Source organism: Equus przewalskii, chromosome 6, assembly GCF_037783145.1.
Source record: "Equus przewalskii isolate Varuska chromosome 6, EquPr2, whole genome shotgun sequence".
Lineage (NCBI taxonomy): Eukaryota > Metazoa > Chordata > Mammalia > Perissodactyla > Equidae > Equus > Equus przewalskii.
Window position 1 is genome coordinate 59,454,386 of NC_091836.1, and position 23,979 is coordinate 59,478,364.

Consider the following 23,979-nt stretch of genomic DNA (forward strand, 5'->3'; position numbering starts at 1 on the left):
ACATTCACCCAAGTTTGAGCTGGAATAAAGACGATGTCAACTAAGAAGCTGTGGGTATGAGCAGAGGGAAGGTTTTTTTACATTACTTTTTAGTCCCTGATTCCAGTCCTCCTGGGTCCCCCATACATTCCTGCCCTCGAGTTCCATGAAACATCCCCATATACTTATAATAAAACCTCAGCTTTGCCTCAAGATCACCTGGGAACAGCTGGGGATGATGCCTGCTCAAGACAAGTTTATTTCTCCATATACCAGTATTAGTGATCAGAAAACAATACAAAATGATACTCTATAATTAATTATAGATTGGCAATCATTACTATAATGATAATTATAATAATGATGGCTTTTTCATTTTTCTAATGAAATGTTATGCCATGGTACTGGCTGCTAGCTGGGTTAGTGTGCTCAGTGGGGTACGGCTGTGCTAATGAAACTACCAAAGCTGATTCAATCCTACATGGAAATAAGCTTTACATGAAAATTCCAAATTCGTTTTCAGAGCTTGTCTAGCTGGACTCACTCCTCTGTGAGTTGCACTTGTTCTAGGCGGTCCATCAACTCTCTGTTTTGTCTTTGCTTGATTTGCTTTTCCCGTCTGTTATCCACTTGTTTCAGGAGACTTTGGGAATATTCCTCTTGCTTAAAGGCATTAATCTCAGGACTGAGTGGCCGTTTATCAAATAGGAAGGATTTCTAGAATGACAGAGAAGCAATTCATTTATTCTAGAATACCAAAAAGCAACAAAGAATAAAGTTAATAATTCAGAAGACTAAAATCAATCAGAAAGTATTTTTTAACTTATAATATTTGCCCAATCCTCAACACTAGGAAGTTGACTAGGTAGTGTTGAGGTCACCCACAGAATAATGAGTGTGCTCAGGGATGAATCTGAGCAGAACTGATCAAAGGCCCATCTCTGAAAGAAAGATGGAAATGGACTTCACGGAGCAGGTCCTGAGCTAGCATTTACAACACACAGATAGAAAGAAGAAGGAATTCCCGGTGAGTACAAAAGTACGAGCAAGGACTGAGAGGAGGTGGGAAGAGGAAGAATTGAACACCTACTCTGGGCATGGCCATTCTAGACACTGGTGATCCAACAATGACCAAGAACAGAGATCCACAGAGAGCCTCACTCTCATTAAGCCTGCATTCTGGTACAGGAGACAGACAGCGAACAAGTAAACAATACATCAGATAATTTAAGGTGGTGCTAAGTGTCATGAATCCCTTATCATAGCGAGTGACTGGGTGGGAAGAGGGCTAAATTGGTTGGTTATTAGGGAAGGCTTTTCAGTGGAGAGGACTGAATCACCTCCACTGCAAATGTCAGGGGACCTGTGTCCCATACAGAAGAAACAGCAAGTGCAAAGACACTGCATGGAAACAAGCCAGGCATGATTTTAGAGAGCAGAAACGTCTATGTGGCTGAGTCATAGTGAATGAGGGGAAAGTAGAAGCAGGTGAGCTCAGAGAGGAGGGCAGGGGCCAAACCATGCGGGACCTGATAGGTCAAGGTAAGGAGTTTACATTCTATTTTAATTCAACGGGAGACCATTAGAGGCTTTAAACAGGAGAATGATATGTTTTGGTTAACAGTTTTAAAAGACTGCTTTGGCTACTGTGTGGAGAATAGATTGTAGGAGGGCAAGAAGGCAAGCAGCAGCGAGCCTAATTAGGGAGGTATTGCAGAAGTTGAGCCTATAATGTGGCTTGGACTAGGGTGGTAACATTGAAGATGAAGTGGCGTGAAAAGATAGTGGCTACATTTTGGAGGTAAAGGCAACTGGACTTGCAGATGGTTGGATGAGGGGGACAGAAGAGGAGGAATCTGTGATCACTCCTAGGTATGGGGTTCGTGCAACTGTCTGCATGGTGATGCCACTTGCTGAAATGGGAGGGCTGAGAGAAGAACTGGTTGACAGGGGGAATCAAATCCTCTGTTTTGGTCTTTTTAAGTTTAAGATATCTACAGATAGATCAAAGAGGAGATACAAAGTGGGCAGTAAGAAATATAATCTGGAACTTAGATGTCTAAGAGGAGAGAGAGATCACACCTAAATCTCAAAAGCACTGTGCTCTCCCTCCCTCCCTGCTGCCACTGCTTGGAAAGTTCTTCCTCCATTCACTTCTTTACCCAACTCTTGTGTACCAGGAAGTCTTTCCAGATCTCCGGTCTGGGTTAAGGGACTTTCCTCTTTGCTCACACAGTGCCCTATTCAAAGATTTATCATAGTATTTAGTATACCACACTCTTGCCTCTTTAAATGTTTCCCCCATGATCCTGAGACCTCTTTAGAGAGGGACCTTATCTTATTCATCTTTGTACTCCTAGCCACCAGCACAGTGGCCAGCACATGAGTTCAATAAACATTTGATGATGAATAAAGAAAATATACCTTATTAGTTTTATGTCCCATGTCACACTACCTAGATAGTAAGGTGAAACGAGAACGATCAGGCAGAAATAAAGGTAGGCACATAATGATCGAAGACACTGAATTAACAGCAAAGCAGGTGGCTCACCTCCATCTGAAGCTGGGCTTTCAAACTTTAAAGCACCTACAAATCACCTAAACCTCTTATCCAAATGTAGATTCCCATTCTTGAAGTCTGGGGTGAGGTCATAGCTTCTGCATTTCCAGCAAGCTTCCAGGTGATGCTGTTTCTCTCTTTAGATTGGCTAATCCTGGGGCAGTACTTTAGTATACCTCCCCACCCCACCCCCGCCCAGGTCCTGGCTGAGAATTACTATCATTGGTAAGTGCTGGAGTGACTCAGAAGAACTGTACTGTGAATGTGAATGGTGAGGAGGCAGACACTGAACCACTCCTGCTCTAGAAGGAAGCTTCAGCCTTGCACAACCTTCTTTTTACCACGGCCACTTAAAAAAATGGCACAACCTGCAATACAGATAGAGGATCCAAATACTCACAGATGGGGCAGGTATTAGTAACAAATTTTGAAAAGACTCACATAAAATTCAGGTTTCTCATTCTTGTGGATTCTTATAGCTTCAGCAACTCCAAGATTATAGGCAGCATTTTTTTTATTCTGTTCTCTACTAGCCAGACTTTTCAACTTTGAAAAAAAGAAATCACATATTGAAATAGAGCTTTCAAAAAATTTAATTCTATTATATTAAAATAATCTGACCAAGGTAGAAACCTGCCTTTTGGAAGCCATGATGCTTTCTGATGTCTTCACAGATTTATAAAAGTGGGCTGGGGAAGTTTTTTTCCTGTTCTTGAGCTTTAGGCACCACCTCTATGGGAATTGTAAGAAAGAATGGAAGATTTCCTATGTGGTAACCTATGATACCACAAATGCAGGAAGGGGCAGTAGGGTCAATTATCAGAGACCACAGAAATCTGGATAGAACAGATCTGAAGTTGCCATTCTGTCTTTGCTTGCTTGAGATAGTCCGTAAATTTGAAGGGAAAAGCCTTGACCAGGATTATATTTTATCAGAAATCAAAAATTAAGCCATGTAAATCCAGGAATCCTACCTTTAAAACTCAGTCTTTATGGGGGAAAAAAAATCAGTGACAAATGCAAACATTCAGCTGCATGGATATTCATCCCAGTGTTTACTATTAGTGAAAACTTGGACACAAGTGTTAGTCCAGCAGTAAGTAAATGATTAAATATGTTACTGTACAGACATATGATGGAACATTTTAAATGGCATTTTATAATCATGTTCTACTGTCCCATGTTAAACACTCTTTAGTGAGGTGTTGAACTACCTGCTCTTTGAAGAGAGCCTCTTGGTCCTTCAACATCTGATATTGTTGTATGAGTCGCTCATCTTCTATCTCCCTCCTCCTCCTCTCCTCACCATAATACAATGGGCAATTTCGTTGTGCTCGTTGCAAACATACATAACACATTTCCTACAATACCAAATTTTAGGACAAATTAATTTTTACCTTTTAGGTTTTTGCCTTCACATTCCCTTTACAAGCTCTCCAAAGGCTGGGTGTATCAAGAAGCATACTTTGTAAAAGGATATATTAATGATATCAGCAAAATGAGATTTGCAGAGTGGGCCCCACAAATATTTATAAGGATTTACTGAACTCTCACTTGATCAGAAGTGTGTATAGCAATTGAAAATTAGAAAGAGATTTCCTAACTCTATTTCTGTTAACCAGTAGATTTTGACTAGTAGATAGATATATCACAGTCCAGTTTTGGATCCTGAGAACTTGAGCCATACCCATATATTAAAGAAAGAGTGATTCTGGGGAGGGCCCTGTGGCCTAGTGGTTAAGTTCAGCATGCTCCACTTTGGGGGCCCAGGTTCGGTTCCCAGGCACCAACCCATACCACTATTCAGTGGCCATGCTGTGGCAGTGACCCACATACAAAATAGAGGAAGATTGGCACAGATGTTAACTCAGGGTGAATCTTCCTCAGCAAAAAAAAGAAGAAGAAGAAAGAAAGAGCGATTCCCAGAACTCTCTCTGAAAAACAGAAGTCAGAGGAAGAGTTTGATTAGGTTTTGTTTGTTTGAAGACACTGTACCTGTCCTGCCTTATTATGATCTTGGCAAGCAGGGGCTGGAGAAATTCTAGGATTCATTTCATCATCATTTTTCAGATAATCTGGAGATGATAAGCTATGAAAACAATGCAACATTAATTAATGTTTAATGCAGTCTGATATCTAGAGCAATAGTAACTTTAGAGGCAAGTATAAACATAAGACAAACAAAAGTATCTCAGTGGTTTTCTTCAGAGCAACTATATGAATAGAGGTTAAGAACATATGCTTTGTATCAGATAAACCTAGATTTGGATCCCAGTTTTTTTGCTTACAAGCTGACTGGCATTAGACAAGCTGGGTAATCTTGCAAAGTCTCAGTTACCAATTCTGTCAAATGGGGATAAAATTTATTTATTCTACAAAAATCTATCTAGTGCTTACTATGTGCACTGTTCTAGGCATGGGAAATGCAGTGAACAACAAAACACACATACAAAAAAATTCCTATCCTCGTGGAATTAACACTCTGATGGGGACAGACAGCCAATAAACAAGATAAATAACTGAATAAGTGAATTCTATAGTAAGTTCATAATATCCAAGCACTCAGAAAACAACAAAGAAAGGGGCTGGCCCCATGGCCAAGTGGTTAAGTTTGGGCACTCTGCTTCAGCGGCCTAGGGTTTCGCTGGTTCAGATTTTGGGAACAGACCTAGCACCACTCATCAAGCCACGCTGAGGTGGCATCTCACATAGCATAACCAGAATATACAACTATGTAATGGGGGGCTTTGGGGCGAAGAAGAAGAAGAAGAAAAAAACAGATTGGTAATAGATGTTACCTCAGGACAAAGCTAAAACAAAAACCAAGAAAGTTTTCCCAAATCCACAAGAAAAGAAGTTAGATATTCCCTCCTCTGTGCTATTTCATTTCTACCTCTGTCATAGCATTTATCCTACTGAATCATAATTTATCACTCTATGTATGTCTGGCTTTCCCACTAGATCGTGAGCCCTAGTCATCTTTACTATCCCCATCACCTAGCACATAGAATATACTCAAAAATACTGAATGAAGGAATGAATGAACGCTTATTTAAATTCCCTGAATCCAGAGATGGCTCAAAAATATATTTAATAAAATACAACATAAAAAATACCAACACATTACCCTTCAGGGTTCATATTCTTCCCACCACTCCCACTCCTCTCCAACTTGGTCAGCAAGCTGCCGCTTGTCACTTTGCCAGGGGAGAGAGTTTGTCTATCTTGAAGTATCTTGGGTGATAAGATCTCTGTACAGTGAACGAAAGCGAGTCTGTTTTCAACTTTACATGAGTTGTTTGTACTTAACATAGACTTTTAAAACTCATAATTTTACCAGGGAAAATTTTCACATAAGATACACTTTCTTATCTTTAAATTATTATCCCTTGCCCTAGTGTGGTTTAAAAAATATATTTTTTGCTGCATACTTATTAGATGCCAAGCACTGGCTGGGCACTTTAGAAAATACAAAGAGGCAAGTCTTTGTCTTTAAAGATCTTTCAATAGATATAGTTGGAGAGAAAAATAAGATATAAACAAAAACATGAGAGCTCTCATTTGTGGAGGTCTTACTACCTGTCAACAGTGCTATGTGTTTCACATACATTGTATAAATAGCCATTCAGGACAGCGATGCAAAACGTCTATATCCCGAATGAATGGTGCACTCTTTAAGGGTCTAACATGCTCAGAGAAGAGAGAAGCCACTTCAGAATCCAGTGATGAAAGAAGTCGTCATGGAGGAAGTGAGATGTGAAAAGGATGCTAAGAGGTAAGTGGGATTAGGATAGACCCTAAGAAAAGGAAGGGCATTCCAGGCAGGAGAAAAAGAGTAAACAAAACCATGAAGTCAGGGAAGAGTAACGCATGTTAGAAGAACATGAATAGACGATTTTTCTCAAAGAAGGAGTCTGTAGGAAACAGTGACAGATGAGGGTGAAGAAATGAAAGCAAGTGAATATTAGGATAAAAGTTTATATGTAATCCTGTAGGCCACATGAACAAAACAACATCCGGAAGCCAATGTTTACACATTGATATGTTTTGTTTGGCCCAATCAGCATTTTTTGTTTCAATATCAATTAGTTGTCAACATTTAGCAATCAATAGATTTCAGGATCTCTGCTTCTCTTGAAAAATCAGAAAATTTTAACCACTCGGCCCAAATTTCTGTGAATCAACAATCTGCTAGAGGAACAGTCCTCAAAGGGTAGTCTGGCAACCCCTGCGGTTGTCTAGAATCCTTTCAAAAAGTCTCTGAAGTCCTAGGATTTTCTTTATATGCTTCCACAAAACCAACATATCACAACAGATTAAATGAAGACTCAGATATGAGAATGCAATGATCTTGTATTAGGCCAGATATCAAAGATGTAAAACTACCAGTCTTCATTTTTCCTTTTTTTTTTTCACTTTTCGTAAACACTATTATTTATGCTAACATGTCTCCCTATCATGTTATATCCATTCCACTTCATGAATTTATGTTATCTGCCTGGACTCTGTAGGCATCTGAATTTTGACCCTTTAAGCAATGGGAAGCCAGCAAAGAGATCATAATCTAAGAATCTGAGAGTCATGAAATAGTTAAGATGAGATACAAGATTCCAGGAATGGAAGATGTTTGTTAAAGAGAAGAATACAGTGATTATTCATGAATCAAACTTTATTTACTTTGGGCATAGGAGTTGCTAAGTAATATGGCTGGGCTCCTAAGTAGTAAAGAGTGACAGATTATACTCAGAAACCATTGGCCTACCTCTGACACCTTCTTCTTTGTCTGATTGATCTTTTAACTTGCTTTTCCTTTGTCTATTCTTTTGACTTTCTTCTACAATGGGCTCCATTTTTGGTTTGTTCTCCATCCCCTTGAGTTCAATCCTAGGAACAAGCCAATATGTTTGTCCACTGTGCTGGACCTGAATAGGTGACCGTGTGAACTCTCATTCTGAGAAGCAACCCAACTAGCTCGCTGATTCTGAAATAAGCCCACTTCTCTCAAGGGAGTGAGTGCTTTGATTTGCTGAGTACAAATCATGGACTCACTCTCTTTAAGGCTAAGTCTGGGAGCCAACCTACACCTTTGCCCCTCTATACTGAGGGCTCAAAAGCAGCTCTTAGACAGATAAATTGTTTTGAAGGCCTGAATTTACATTTCTAGTTTTGGTTTCACTTTGAATTTGTCTTTTCTAGTTCTGTAACCAGATGCCATAGGGGTGATACAGTGAAAGGTGATTGTTGGATAGCTTGAAGGTAAGGATTCATAGCCTAGTATGCAGAATATGCCCAGAAATAACCATTTCTCTCCTCCCTCTTTCTCCTCCCCACTTCTCCATCCTCTCAGGCAAGTGAGGGACTTGCAAAGGCACTGTTGGGGGAGCAGTTTGCTCAGGTGGTGTGTGTTGTTGCAGATTTTCTTTGGTGTTACGTATGGAGGGCTGGGTTAGAGTTGGGGTGGGGAGCGGTACTTCCAGTAAGTTCAAGGCCCAAACTTCACATAAATAAAACACTTAAAATTTTTTTCAGTATTTGAGTCCTTGTGTTTATTTCTAGGCTCTCTAATTGATAGGAGCCTCCATCCCTGTTGCTTGACTCACTGCAATTATTTCCCTTCTGGAATACTTAAGCCAAAATATGTCCAAAGGGACAGCCAAATTTGCCTTCCAAAATATAATAAAAAAAGTATTTTAAATCCATTGATTTATTTTTAATGAGGAAGGTAACTTGGTGCAATGGAAAGAACACTGGAATAGTCAGGAGCCATGGATTTGTTTCTGGCTTGGCCACTCAGTTGTGTGGCCATTTCATCTGCAAGATGACGGGGTTGGACTAACTAATCTCTTAGGCTTATTCTGGCCCTCGCAATGATTTTGTGTGGAAAGACGTGTCACACAGTCCTTCCAGGAGGGGGTTATTCCAAACTAGCAAACACAGGAGGATATCACAGACTCAAAAAACATGAGAAAATAATACTCTGGGAAGCTGATTGTTATGCCCCAATCTTCCTCCACCTGAAATGCATAGTGGTTAAGGGCACAGGAATTAAGATTAAGAACGTGATTAAGAGCGCACAATTTTTACACCTCTATAAAATGGATAAAATTATAACACATATCTCAAATAGTTGCAGTGAAGATTAAATACAAAAATTTTGAGAAAGTGCTTAAAAATACGTGGCATCTAGTAAGTGCTCCATAGATGATAACTATTATCATCATCGTTATTGTTATGATTATTATTATTATAATCATTGTCAGCAGCAGCCACCAGTATCACCCACTGCACTCTTAGGGTAAAGCTGTTCTTTTATTCTACCTTGTCTTTCTAACGCCTTCAGTGGTGAAAATCAGAGCTCAGACAAGAGGTGGACTAGACTGCAGACAGGGGAAGAAGCTAGGTCAGAGGAAGTGGTGGAGGGGAGAGGAAAGCCCAGCAGGTGAGAATAATTTTGCTAATATTGCAGGGACTAAGGTTGGTGGGAGGTAGTGTCAGAATTTCCAGGGGACTAAGAGTAGTTTAAAAAAGGAATATTCTAAGTGCCCAGTGTTTTTTAACTTAACTACATAAAGTGTATCCAATAAACTCTTCTTTGCTGGTGCACTGAGAGAGGGAGAGGAAGAGAGGGAGAGCACTAACAGGAGCACGAGCTAGGAGAGGGTGTGAAACCCTGCCCAGTTAGATCAGTAGGTCAGCAAGGGCTGCTGTGCCTGGAAGAAGCTGTGGAGCAAGCACTGACCTTGGAAATACAAGCACGCTTCTGGGCCGCTTCTCCCAGGTCTCTCTGCTGGACAACACTGAGTCCACAGTGCCAGGCCTCTGGAGGACAGGGACAGAGAAGGGTTATCCTTGGGCTGTGGTCCAGGACACAGACAAATCTAAGCTACAGGCAAGGCTACCATGATACTCTATTATTTTTGTTTAGTCCTTAAAGTCTAGAGCTTAAACACCAATGAGGAATGATGTCATTAATCCAAGTTTTCACCCTGAGTAGTCACATACCAATTCCATTGGTGCTGCCTTTTCTCAAACCATTTCCTCTTTGGAAATTTCCTTCAGAGTTGATGGCTTCCTTTAGACATCTTTAAGAGGAGAGCCAACTTATTGAAACTATCAGGAAAATGAGCAAGTCTAATTCCACTCTTGACACAAAGAACTCTAAAATTGGGTAGTTAAGAGAAGGGCTTTGGAGTCAGGTAGACTCATGTTCAACTCCCCACACTGCTAACAGCTATGCAGCAGTAGACCCTAGGTGTGTGGGGATAATAATAGGATCTAACTCACGGATCTTTATGAGGCACTGTATATATGTGGCTAGCACATCATAAGCTCTGAACAAATAGCAGCTATTATAATTATTGTTGCATTATATAATAATCACATTATTACATTATACTAGTATAGAATAACATATAAAATTATTATTTTGGGATTAATGATGCAGCTGACAAAGGGCTTTGAAGGGAATTCCCAAAAAGAGTTTTTAAAAATGTTTCCAGCAAAAGCAGCATCATTGAAAGAAGCACACAGCTTCTCAAGAGAACTATTCTGCAGGACAGCACTCGGGTTTAAGTTATGGGACATTTGGGGAAAAAACAGTCACTCTCACCACTATACAGTAATTTCCCCAATTGTGTTTTATATATGTTAATGAATGTTGGATTAGCCTAAAGTTCCATGATTAAATACATCCAGGGAGTTAAAGTGGCTTCTTTCCAGCCAGACTTCTCAGATCCTTTAACATGCCAATGTGCTTTGTGCCTCTGCCCGTGAGGGTAATATATGCAGCAGTTCTCCATCTGCTTTGGCCTCCAAACGCTTTTTTCATAGAATATCTCTCAGGACTAGTTCTTCTGGAAAATGCCCCTTAAAAGTTATGTCTTAGAATGCAGCAGGCCAATTAAAATGTTGTCCTCTTTTTCTTTGTTTTCCTGCTGAGGAAGATTCGCCCTGAGCTAATATCTGTTGCCAATCTTCCTGTTTTTGTATGTGAGCCACCACCACAGCATGGCCATTGACAAACAAGTGGTCTAGGTCCATGCCTGGGAACCAAAATCAGGCTGCTGAAGCAGAGCATGCCAAACTTAGTCACTAGGACACTGGTGCTGGCCCTATCCTCTCTTTTAAACACATATTGAGGCTACCAAGTTCTGTAGAACTCTGAAGGTTAGAGACAAGCCAGTGCGTTGGCCTTGCTCTGGTTTTGCAAATCTTGCCTCATGTTTTCATGGAAAACAGAGGTTATACCTGTGTGTATTTCCATTTTCCCATACACCAAGTTGGCATCTCTCTTAAAAATCCTGTACAAAGCCAGATTGTGGAGAAAACACCAAAAGTCCTATTGTGCACAACTCTTATCACCTAAATCCCCATCCTAGAGCTTCCTGAAAGGAGAAGCTAGAGGGTAGGATTAGACCCTACTTATAGGCTTTCATTTTTATAGCTTTTTCACTTTAAAAGTCAGGTTTTTGCTCTGTGCAACACAGGATTATATACATTTCATGATACATTTCAAAATTCCAATTTATTCATACCAATTTTGTTAGTTCTCAGAGCTGCACCTAAGGCACATTAAGTACTCAATTAGTCCTGTTGATTGACTATTTCATTGCCTCCTTAAAGTCTGCTGTGTCCAGCTTAGCATGAAGGTCATCACTAGCTCCTTCATGGTTAACGATGGATTATGAAATTTCTTCTACAACATAGCAAATTAAAAGCTAAAGATACATTTTCATGACTTGAATTAGATCTTATTATAGACTTGCATTAAAATAAACTAGTATAACCAGCAAAAAAAGAGTGATTAGGAAGTTCTTCTTGAATTCCAGTCTACCACTACTGACTTCAGGCTTCCCATATAACCTCTCTGAGCCCCCATTTTTCTCATTTGTAAAATCAGGATGATAATAATACCAGTTTTATAATGTTTTGAGACTCAAATGAAATAATATATGTGGAAGAACTTTTTAAACTATAAGGTACTATAAAATGTTCAGAGTTGTAGAAGTGTCTATTACTATTTATATTTTTCAGTTGGCATTGACTCAAAACTTAGGTAAGTTCCTTTGCTCTTCTAACCTTTTTGTCAAAGAGTTAAGCATCTATAAGCAAATACTTCTTTGCACTTGGGGTAATTGTCATTTAAACATGTCAACCTGAGTTTTTCTTAACGATGACGCAGTTACAGATGATTCAGAGCTACTCGGGAGAAGGGTTAAGAGAAGGAAACATTAATTTACGTTTGCTAGGGCTTTCGCCAAAGCCCCACTTCCATCCATTGTACAAAGGAAGTCCTTATAAAATCTCATCTTCACTTTGCCATCTCTGATCACGAGGACTCCAATTCCTTTGAATGTAAACTCCACATTTTCTTTGATGGAAATGGATCGTGATAAAAAAAGCAACGTCTCCTTCACACATCCTTCCACTATATCCCTGTTAAATGGACCCTCCAGGGATATCATGACAAAATTAAGTGGAACAATTGGGATATCACCTAGAGGAGAAAAGGACAGTTGGGGTGGAGGAAAGGAAGTGGAAATTACAACAAGGACATATCATATACACTCACAAATAATCATCTGATTCTCACTTAATACTCAAAAATAGAATTGTCTGTGTGAAGTCTTTAGTTGTACTCAATGTAACATTATTCTTACAGACACCTAACATTACTGGTTATTAATAGATAGCAATCAATATGATTTTCCCTAAAAGTATAATATTTTTTGCTCAAAATAAGAATAATTAGCTTGCTAAGCAATTTTCCAGACAAGATTTTTATTTTCTCTTGGAAACATAGTAATAACTAACTGCTTCTCTTCATCAGAGGGTTTTCTGAATTTTTCAGCATCCTTATCTTCCAGGACATGTTGCAGCATTATTTATTTGCCTATCTCCTCCACTTATCATATCATTTTTAAATGATTATAAGTATCTACAAATGTTAAGTGTTTTGAAAAGATAGTTATCTTCACCAGAAGTTACCTTTCAAATGAAATTGGTTCTTATCAGAGGATATCAGACTGGGTGACTTGAAGAAAGCTTTTCCTCTCTAATGAGTCCATAAATGACATTGCAAAGGAATAGGACTATATCTAGCTTGAAGGAAACAGAGTTTATTCAAGTCTAGATATAGAAGCTGTACAAGGCCCACAAGTCAGAAAAGGGGGTAAATAGCAAAGAGGATCAACATGATAAATCCAAAGAGAGACAGTGAACACGGATAGAGAGAAGATAAGAACATTCTGAACATTCATTCAGCAAGCATTAATTCATAGCCTTTCAAATGTCCAATACTGCTGGATGAGGAGGATTAACAGCCTACACTACACAAGCTTCCCTGTATTAACCTAGGTCTCCTGCACAGCTTAACAGTGATTCTGCACCACCTCCCTCCATTTCATTTGTTCAAATAAATTTCTTAAAAGAGAAGGCTATATTGCCTGCCTTTAGATTCTCCCCTCCCATTCACCCAGTCCTCTCTGCAATCTTTTCCAGCCCACTAATCTCAGGAAGGACACTATCATCTCTTGATAGACAAGCCAATGAATACATTGCAAATCTGATTCTCATGACCTCTTTGTGACTTCTGACCATGCCCTCTCTTTTCTCTTGTGTCCACGGCACTACTCTTGGTTCTCCAATTTCCTCCTCCCTGGTCTCCTTTGCTGGCTTCCTTCCTCTTTCACTTCTTGTAAGATGGTGGTTGTTCTTGTTTTGTTTTGTTTTTTAACAGGATTTTGTCCTTGTCTATCTCCTCTTCTTACTTTAAGTCTTTAAGCAAACTGATCCAAATCTTGACCTCCAATCTCCACCCTTTTCCTGAGCTCTGGAATCATCTCTATCTAAATATCCCTATAGGAATCTCAAATTCAATATGTCCAAAAGCAAACTCATCATTTTATTTGCCACCACAGCCTGCCTTTCCCCCTTCGTTCCCTATGGCAGTTAATGGCATGAGCATACATCTATTCTCCAAGAAATCTGAGCCATACTAAATACCTTCCTTCCTCTTGCTACCCACTACTCTCAACTAGTAACCAAATCCCATCAGTTCTACATCTGAAATGTCTCAAAATAGATTCCCTCATCTTCCTCCTGATTGCCCTGCTTTCATTCAGGCTTCTACCATATTTTACCAAATGACTATAATTAAAAGAGCTATCTTCCTAAACTAAAAACTGGACCAGTACAGATAATTCCCTGATCAAAAACTTTCAATGGTTCCTCAGTGCCTACAGGATGAATTCCAAAGTCCTTATCACACCATTTGAGGCCTTCACAATTTGATCCCTACCAACCATTTTTGTCTTACCTCCCTTCATTGCCTCCACAATCATATGCCCTGGCCAAACAGAAGTATCTATTACTACCTTAACAGGCTTCACTCTTTCCCCTATTCTTGAATTATTCATACTGTTTTTGAAATATTTTCTATAGCTTCTCTGCCGACAAAGTCCTATCATCCTTTAGGACCTCATGGCATGCCATCTTCCTAAACCCCTCAAGCAGACTTAGGCATGCTCTCCTCTGGGCTCCCCTAGCATTTGATCCAGTGCTGATCAGCGCTACTTTCGCAGCATTTAATCATGTTTCATCATTTGCTTATATATTTATCTCCTATGCTAGATTCTGAGCTCTTCAAAGCAAGGACCAATAATCAGACCAAAGCAAGGTCTTAATAATCTTTAAGAATCACTGTATAATGTTTGATTAGTTATCTGGTTAATTAATGATGAAGAAGCATAACACCAAAGCTAAACTGTAGACAGAATTGTTCTTGTGAATGAATTCAATCATATATGTTTAATTCTGAAATTTCCTCAAACTAGTAAAAAAGTTAATTATAGATATAAACTATTTTTTTGGACTCTCTACAAGATCCAAGATGGAAAATAAGGTCTAATTCTAAGGCACAAATGTTTTCTCAAAAAAAGTTGGCTTTATTTTCACTTCATTTGGTAGGTTTTTAATGAATTAGGGTATTACGTTTCTTCTCTCCTAAAACTCCAGGTAAAAATGGCTGAAAAGTCCATCAAGCCCAGCACAGAATATATGTATAATGAATTCTAAGTATAGTTTGTTGGTGTTTGTTTTTCCAATATATCATTTTTTGGTGGATGATTACTCAGGAAATTAGCTTTCAGGGAAGTTAACATAAAGGAAAGTTTTAGCCTTTTCACCTGCAGGCGTTGGGGGTAGACTGTCTCTCTTCATCCAGGTATGAGTTTGATGCAGGAGGGGATGATAAGGAAGGTCAAAAGTGTCACAGCCAGAAATCAGGAAGGAAGCCCCCAAAGGCCTCTAAGTAACCAGGGCAGATGTCATGAAGTCCACACACTGACGCTGGAATGTCAGCGTCCTGCAGCAGGCATCATGTCGGTTTTGTTTACCACTATATCTCAAGCACCTGGAACAAGGCCTGACACATAGTTGCCCTCAGTAAATATTTGTGGAAGGCAGGAAGGGAAGAAGAAAAAGGCGGGAGGGAGGAAAGAAGGGAAGATTTTCTGGTGTGAGAGGTATACAAGGCATTCATCAAGTCTTTATAGAATTATTAACCTTCTAAATTTTTTTTTTAAGCTTGGCACCTGAGCTAACAACTGTTGCCAATCTTTTTCTTTTTTCTGATTTTTCTCCCCAAATCCCCCCAGTACATAGTTGTATATTTTCGTTGTGAGTCCTTCTGGTTAAGGTATGTGGGACACCACCTCAGCGTCACCTGACAAGCAATGCCTTGTCCACGCCCAGGATCCAAACCAGTGAAACACTGGGCTTCTGCAGCGGAGCACGAAAACTTAACCACTCAGCCACCGGGCCGCACCCAAACCTTCTAAATTTTAAATTTTAATCGTTTAAATTATATATATGATAGAAACACAGTGATCTTTTTCACAGCGATACTGACTGTCATTCTCCTAAACAAAGACCCTAATTAACTTTCTTTTCTTTATAACTACTTTTAATTTCTGAGGGTCCGAAATATGAATACAGTCTGCACAACTCCATGATGTGGCTTTTATATAGATTTGCCTTGATCTCACATAAGGTCTTCTCCTGCCTACCTCTTAAGCTACTGAGGTTTAAAATGGCCTACAGGAAGATGTATATTATTTCCTATCTCAGACCCTCCCTCTGCCAAAGGTCCCCATGAAAAGTGAGCCCCTCAAATCGGAAACCAAAAAGGCAGCAGCTGGCCAAGATTTGCCCTTTCGTTTTCATCCCCAGGCCAGTCACCTTCTGGGAAAGCCTTAAATAGTAAAGAGATTTACCAGGAGTATATACTTTGTTTTGTTTGAGTCCATGGATCTGTACTAACTTCTCTGCCATGATAAATACGGGCCTCTGAATTAGGATAAACTTGTTGTTTCCCACCTCAAGCTTTTGTCTCATGAAAGTAAAAGTTCCAAGTCCTGGAATCTGAACCCCCTGAAAGGAAAAAGAGGAGGAGAAAAAAGAACAACAAACAGAATTCACTGAAGGGGTAAAGAAAAATAATCCTTAGTATTATTATACAAAAAAACATGAAGAGAATTAAGCTTAGGCCTTAAAAATTCAGTGACCTCTACGATCCCTTATAGTTATAGCATTTTACGACTCCAGGTTTTCAAATAAGTTTAGTATAAAATGTAACATATCGATCCATGATGCTTTTCTGACACCAGATCCCTCATCTCCATGTCATTCAAAGGCTGTGAGGACTAAGCAAACTTGGATGGATGCCATAGCCACTTTTAATATATATCTAAGGTTACTTTTGTCCTAAATTGTGTGACATTTTAAATTTTAATCATGTGCCATAGGAGGGAGGGAATTTAAGGGGTCAAGAGAATCTCTGCTTTCTCATTCCCTCTTTCAGATTGTATGCCTCTCACTTAAAATCAGACAACTCAGCATTCAAGCCATATGCTGCAGTATGGTGTTCTTGGCTGATGGGTAGAAGCAAATGCTTTTGGCTCTCTAACTGGGTCTCTGTCTCCCTGGAAATATCACACATCAGGGGTTACAAACTCAAATGCCTACAGGGGCCAAGAAAGAAGTCAAGGGAGTAAAGGTAGCCAGCAGAGAATGTGGTGGCTAGAGCATGTGTGCCCCATGTAAAGCGGAGGGCCCATTGTCAGCTCCAGCCAAGTGTCACCACACAGGAATGGAAAACTGGTATTGTTAAATCTGCTGATGTTCTGAGAAAAAAATCCAAAACTTTATATAAAATTTCCCAATTTTAAGTGGTGATGACTAATTCAAATTATCAGACCAAACAAAATAAGTTTGAAGGATGAATTCAGCCCAAGGGCTGACATATTGGGACCTCTGAGTAGGGTATAAAAGTTCCACAACCTCCCAGCTCCCTGCAAACTCCACAAATCTCTGTCCAGTCCTATGGCATCCAAACTCAAAACTTGACAGGAGGAAACAGTCCAGCCCTGGGCAAGGTTTCTCATTTTTGGCAAGTTGAGTTCAGTTCCTGACTGTCTTATATTTCAATTACAATCCACTCCCTGCAAGGAGGCAAGACAAGAAGCATTATATCCTTCTATAGCTATGCCAGAAACTGTCAGATCACAGATAAACAGAACTCATCTTGTTCCTCTACAGACATCAAGGCTGACGAGTGATAATACTTCATACACTAGAAGGGCAGAACTTACAAAGCCATTACCTAAGGATAAAATCCATGTTTGTTAAATCTAGTATCCACAAGTTCTAAGCATGAGCATCATAAAATCACAGGACTGAAAGTTAAACTGGGTGGCTCTAAAGTCTGCCGTCCTGCTCCCAGAAAAATGATATGAGACTGAGGAGGAAAATCCTTTGGACTCCTACATTAAAATTAAAGTATAAGTCCTACCTTACGCAGGGACAGCTGCCGTTCCACAAATTCTGACACATTCCCCCAGATAGTAGAGACTTCTGAATGTCAAAGGAAACCAAAAATAATTTAATTTGTATAAGCACCCATGTGATAGTATCTTAGTAATTGGCATAGTATCTCAGAATGGAATAACAGTAATTCCTAATTAATTCAGAATTAACAGAAAACAAGGTCATTCCCCAAAGTTAATTTTCCTGGTAACTAAAGCTTACCCCTTTAAGTTCCAAAAATGTGATTAAAAATAACAATAATAAATTTTTGAAGAAAATCTGTCTAGAACAAAGGGCACTTGGTCATACATTTCTCTTTACTCTATAAATAGAGTTAACTGAGTATAATCTAGCTTTTTCTTAATGACCCCTTCAACAAGCATCAATCAAGTGTCTATTCTTGTGCCATCTGATTAATATGAACATTCATTCTTATAGCATTTTATAACTCAAAAATTAGGCCAAGGGCCACCAAGGCATGAAAGGCTGTTGTCTGTACATTAGCTGTCTCTATACTTCTATTTTTGCTTAATTCTTTTTTGGGGGGAGGGGTCCTCTTTATAGAGACTCTGTGTGTGTGTTTATCATCTTTCTCCACCACCCTGCCCAGATGATACACTCCATGAGAGCAGGGACATAAGCTGTTTTGTGCACTGAACCTTCGTGTACTTTCAACAGTGAGTAGCATGTAGTAGCCTTCAATATTTTTTAAACGTCTATGCCCATATGACTCCATTACTAAACGTATGAGACAATGTATTTTTTTATTGAGATATAATTGACATATTATATTAGTTTCAGGTATGCAACATAATGATTTGATATTTGTATATATCACAAAATGATCACCATATTTTTGCTCAGTTCTTGACTTGCCTTTCATTCTCATTTGTCACTGTTAAGACTACCAGCAGTCACCTCTCTTTGCTGTTAGTGCTTGGAAGACCCCCTGCCTACTCCTAATTCACTGCTTCTGATCTGCTGTGTTCTTGATTTCAACGAATATGCTAATATTATGTCTGAAATAATAATTTTAAAAACAGACCTTTGGGTAGGGGCCCAAGGGGCTTTCCTTTGAATCAGTGCATAGACTTTGCATTGTTTGCTTTGAATGATCAGAGGGAGGCCTTCTATGTTTATTTTCTTGTTCTGAGCTGTGTTCCAAAAAACTAGTAGAAAAATAAGGAGTTGCCAATAACTAAAGTGTTAATGTGTGATATGAAAGTATACTCTAGGTATAACTAATATTTAGAAATACAGAAAATTATGTCTGTGTTGACATCTCCATCCCAAGCCTAATCACGTGTATTAAAGATACTTTCCAGTGAGGAACTCTTTGCTAATCAGAAGAATGTTATGTTTTAATTCTCAAAATAAAAGATCAAAAACAGTGACATTTACCAGGTTGCCACTTCAGGTCATGATGCAGTTGATGACAAAAGACCAATTCTTTCCTCATTTTGAAAACTGCTTAATTTATTGGTATAACTTTTTTTTCCTAATGGTTTAAACCTCTACCTCAAGCAGAGAAACTGAAGTCTCTTAATTCCAGTATATCAGGGTACCAAATATTTTTAATAATATGCCAGGGAAGGAGCAGGTTAGGCAATGAGAAGTAGCAGTGACTCTCATGGGCATCAGGGAACAAGTTGGGTGATAGAAACTCACTCACCCACCAAGAAAACCAGGGCTGCACACTACGGTGAGCCAAGTGATGAGATTCTGCCCTTCATTCTAAATGGATATACATTTTACTATATGGATATACAGTTTACTATAATCAGGAATTTCCTCTATTCTGCCTCATCCTACTCTATCCCACTCCTCCCCACCCCCACAGACAAAAGAATTCCACAGCTGGCTGCTAAAACCTGAGAAGGTCTTTCAACCAGTCCCAAGTGTATACTGAATTAAAATTTTTATCACGACCAAAAATGTCATTAACTCACTAATAAAACAGAATCTCAGTATCCAGAGTTACTTGGAGAACTTTCAAAGTTTTTAAGTCAAAACTGTTAAGTCTTTCACCTAGACTCATGATATGCAGCTCAAATTTCAGGACAACAATCTACACCAAAAGGAAATGATTTAATTAGGGCCAGGAGAAACTATATAGCTTGCAACCAAACCCTAGTGAAAAGACTTGACTGAGCTTAATTGGAAATTTGAGGATCATCTTTCTTCATTTGAATGATACATTCAAGTCCACTGTGTGTTTTATTCTGTAAAATCTCTTCGAAAAAGTTATATAACAGCAGAATTTATTACTCTATACTGAAATTTGCTGTTTCTCACTGAAGAAAAAGGAAAACATGCACATCATTCCCTTCGGAAGGTTTAAGCCCCTGCAATTCAACTGGAATAGATTTGGAAATATTACAGACTGTGATTTCTAACTTTGACTTTTCTGATATCCCAGAGAGTCAGAGAGGGTATCACTAAATCTCAAAACAAAAAGAATTTTAATCCAGTCTATAAAGCAAATTAAAAAATATGCTACTTTTATATTTTAAGGAAACCTGGGGTTATTATTTATTTTAATCAAACACCGAAATACCAAGAATCACTATTTATAAAGAAGCAATTCCTGGATACACCTTCTATATTCAGTTCAACCTTCATTTGACTTCAAAATCTAAACATTTTGTGCATTCAAAACCATATTTATTATTTTGTAAGTGTGTGAGGAAGACTGGCCCTGAGCTAACATCTGTTGCCAATCTTCCCCTTTTTGTTTGAGGAAGATTGTTGCTGAGCTAACATCTGTGCCAATCTTCCTCTATTTTATGTGGGATGTTCCCACAGCATGGCTTGATGAGTGGTGCTAGGTCTGCGACTCGGATTCAAACCCACAACCACTGGGCCAACAAAGCGGAGTGCATGAACTTAACTGCTATGCCATCAGGCTGGCCCCCAAAACCACATTTTTTTTTGGAAGATTTTATTTTTTTCCTTTTTTTCTCCCCAAAGCCCCCCAGTACATAGTTGTATATTCTTCGTTGTGGGTCCTTCTAGTTGTGGCATGTGGGACGCTGCCTCAGCGTGGTTTGATGAGCAGTGCCATGTCCACGCCCAGGATTCGAACCAATGAAACACTGGGCCGCCTGCAGCAGAGCGCGCGAACTTAACCACTCGGCCACGGGGCCAGCCCCCAAAACCACATTTTTAAACACACTGCCAAGTAGACAGAATACTGTATCTTAGATACAGTCATTTAAAGAGAGGACTAAATGCCCATTCTGTCAATTATAGAATATATGCTTGAAATAAATATTAATGTCAAAAATAAAAGATAAGTTCCCTGACTTTATAAAACATCTTCTAAAATTAAAATACTAATATACAAACAGAGCAAAATATTACAGAGTGATTTAAACACAGAGACCTATTTCCAGAGCACAGTGCAGTGGAAAGATCAGTGCACTGCATGTCTGAAGATCTACAGCCTTCTTGCCTCCTGGGGTTGCTAGCTGTGTAGTCTTCAGTAGTTTCACCCAGTTCACATCTGCAAAATAATGATGAGACCTTCCAAGAACTATAATTACATAATATTAAACTTTGGTGAAACATACAGAAGCAGCAGGATTTAACATATACAATGATGAAAAGTTAATCTATGTGTTTTGCTGAGACTGGGGTTTATCCTCATCTCCTTTACAATGAGTCATTTGTAAAAATTAGTAAGTAGTCATTTGACTCCTGCTTCTGTCATTAAAACAATAAAGCTCTTGCTAAAGTCACCAATGGTCTCCCTGTCAATAAATTCAATGGACATGTTTAATTTTCACCTCTCTGACCCCTCAGCATATCTGACACTGGTGACCACTCCTTTCCCTCTTAAGCACCTCTCCTTTTGTCTTTTGTGTCACTACTCTCTCCCGGGTTTTCTTCCTACCTCTCTAGCCATTTCTTCTCAGTTTCCTTTGAAGGCCCATCTTCCTCAACCCAGCCATTAACCGTTGGAGTTTTTCAAGGTACAGCCCTAGGCCTTTTTCTCTTTTCACTCTATACTCTGCTTAAGCAGTCACATCCATGCCCAGGACTTTAATGACCACCAACATGCAGATGACTCCCAAATGTTTCTTCAGAAGCCCAGACACCTTCCCCCTTTTGAGGTTCTGGATCTGTGTATCTAAGTGCCTACTTGGATATCTCACAAAGGCACTTCAACTTCCTCAAAACCAGGATTTTCCTTCCCTTAAATCTTGTCCTTTATCCAGGGGTTCCATGTCAATGAATGGCACCAGTATCTATCCAGTTATATAAGCAGGAACTCAGAAGTCATCCTTGAGACTTCCCTTCTCTCTCACCTTCCATATCCAGTTCATCACCATAACCTGCAGATTTTACTTCCAAATGGCCTTTCAGTCTGTCCACTTCTCTCCATTTTACCAATTTAGGCCAAGCTACATTCACTCTCACTTAGGTGACTGTTATAGGCATTCTTGACCCTCCAATTCATTCTCCACATTGCAGCCAGAGCAATCTTCTCAAAACACAAACTTGATCCTGTCATTCAACTCCTCCTTAAGCTCCACTGGAAATACTTAATGGCTTCCCATCAGGCTTAACAGAAAGGCCAACACCTTTAATATGACTTACAAGGCCCTGCGTAACCAGCCTCCTTTAGAACACACACGCTCCTGCAGCTATAGAGCAGTCATATTGACCTTCTTTCAATTCCTTAATCACACCATGCTCCCTCCCACCAAGAGCTTTTGCTCTTGGTATTCCCTCTTCTAGGAACACTCTCACTTCCCCTCCTACTCCACTGATCCATTTCACCTACTTAATTTCAGCTCACTCTTCACATCTCAGCTCAAATCTTCTTCAGCAAATCTTTGCACACACCCATCCTCACCCTCATTAACAGTTCTCATTGTACCATGCACCTCCTCCTTGATAGCACTTACTAATTATAAATTTATATTTATTTCTGTGATTATTTGGTTAATTGCTTCCCCACTAGATTGTAAATTCCAAGGATTTGCTTACCATCAGTTCTCTAGTGCCCGGTACATAGAAGGTTCTCAAAACTACTTGAATGAATAAATTATATATAAATTTATAAATATGGTAAATACTTTTAAAATCCATAAAACCATTATATTCAATGCTTCTTTTAGAATTATTTTAACAGGAAAAGCTAGGAGTGATTCGGGGAAAGAGAAAAAAGAGGCATTTACTCCTATTCATTTTGTCTCCTAAAATCATTTGGTTAGAGCCTCGCCAACATCCCTAAGTTAGAATGACTTGATAGTAATAATAGCTTCCATTTCTGGAGCACTTTTCTTCCCAAGGGCTCCTATCACTTGCAGACAGACCTCAGTGTCACTTTGGAGTGACTCTATTCTAAGAAACTATGCTTTTAACCAAGCCTAGTAAGTTTTCTGAGAAGCTGGCAGGTCTTCTTCCAAACACCCAGTTCTTTTTATGTTCATCTCACCTTTTTTTAACACAACCCCAAGATTTCAAGAGCAATAAAAATAGCCCTGTTTTTGCATGAACTCTGAGAAGGAGCCTGATTGAGGTGGTTGTTTTTAGTTAACATTTGTTGAGCACTTATTTAGTGCTAGTCCCCGAACTAAGGGGACTATATATGCATTATCTCGTATAATCAAAACCCTCAGCTGGCTGCTTTCCTTCATTAAGGCAGTCAATAAAGAACCTGTCTCCGGGCATCCAGCGTGAGCTTGATGTGATTACCAACTGGTTGCCAAGGCAGCATGGACAATCCAGGCCCGCCAGAGCCAGGGCATAGGGAAGGAGGTCTTCCGCCTGTCCCCAAGCAGGTGAAGGTTCAGCCCCCAGGGCCCCGCCCCATGTCACTTACCCTCCTGGCTCAGCGAGGGCAGCGTGGGCAGCACCTGCCTGGCCAGGTCTTGCACTGAAGGGATGATGGTGTCCAACATCTCCAATCGCCCGTCGGCTCCGTGCTGGGTCCTCAATGGGTCTCTTTTCTTCCTTCTTTACGTGCAGTTTGTCCAAAAGTGATTTTCCCACCCTCCTTCCCTCTCTCCCCCGAGCTTTGGATGTGGCTTAAAGATAAAAATTACCAAATCTTGATTTTTTTTTTCTTTCTTAACTTAAACGTTCCTTCTCGCAGTTCCTCTCCCCGCTCTGGCTCTCCCTGAGCGGCTCCCGCCACAGGAACCCGGAGAGCTGTCCGGCGCCTGAATCAGAGTGTGCGAATCCACGCCCTCGGGCCCAGGGAGAGGCCCACTGAGAGCGTGAGACTGAGCCGCGAGCGAAGGAAGGGGACCAGGGGAGAGTAGACCAGCCGAGCGGAGGGCTGGGCGCGTCGCTAGGACGCGACAAAGGCTCGCTCCGTTGCTAGGGCGTCAAAGTAGGGCCTCGGCCCCGCCCCCTAAGATGGGTCGGGCCCCAGGTTGCCCGAGTGATTCGGGAGCACCAGGCTGCGAGTTTGGAAAGTAACAATGTTTTTTAACTTTATTTTTTCCTTCCCCTTATCCAGGGCAGCGAAGAGACTTAGTTGCTTTTGTGATCACCTTGGACAAATCTGGGAATACCTTTTGCCCCGAGTGATGGACATTTGAGTCTCGGGAATCTGTTTG

At 39.9% G+C, this 23,979-nt stretch overlaps 1 protein-coding gene across 7 annotated transcripts in view; it reads right to left on the minus strand.

Annotated features, from left to right (window-relative positions):
- CCDC81 (coiled-coil domain containing 81) overlaps positions 1-23,728 on the minus strand; it is a 34,446-nt gene extending 10,718 nt beyond the window's left edge. Inside the window, exons 1-12 of one of the 7 annotated variants that reach the window (XM_008540367.2) lie at positions 23,238-23,720; positions 20,790-20,909; positions 17,391-17,452; positions 15,814-15,970; positions 11,779-12,035; positions 9,279-9,358; positions 7,302-7,423; positions 5,667-5,790; positions 4,535-4,628; positions 3,754-3,900; positions 2,981-3,085; positions 524-696 (exon numbers count right to left, since the gene is read on the minus strand). In XM_008540367.2, coding sequence (XP_008538589.2) covers positions 524-696; positions 2,981-3,085; positions 3,754-3,900; positions 4,535-4,628; positions 5,667-5,790; positions 7,302-7,423; positions 9,279-9,358; positions 11,779-12,035; positions 15,814-15,970; positions 17,391-17,452; positions 20,790-20,909; positions 23,238-23,316 — 1,520 coding nt within the window. In that variant the 5' untranslated portion in view covers positions 23,317-23,720. Of the gene's footprint in view, positions 1-523; positions 697-2,980; positions 3,086-3,753; positions 3,901-4,534; positions 4,629-5,666; positions 5,791-7,301; positions 7,424-9,278; positions 9,359-11,778; positions 12,036-14,724; positions 14,964-15,813; positions 15,971-17,390; positions 17,453-20,789; positions 20,910-23,237 lie in introns of those variants that run through there. The other 6 variants (XM_008540376.2, XM_070625615.1, XM_070625612.1 and 3 more) reach the window with 6 other exon arrangements.
- Positions 23,729-23,979: the final 251 nt, after the last annotated feature.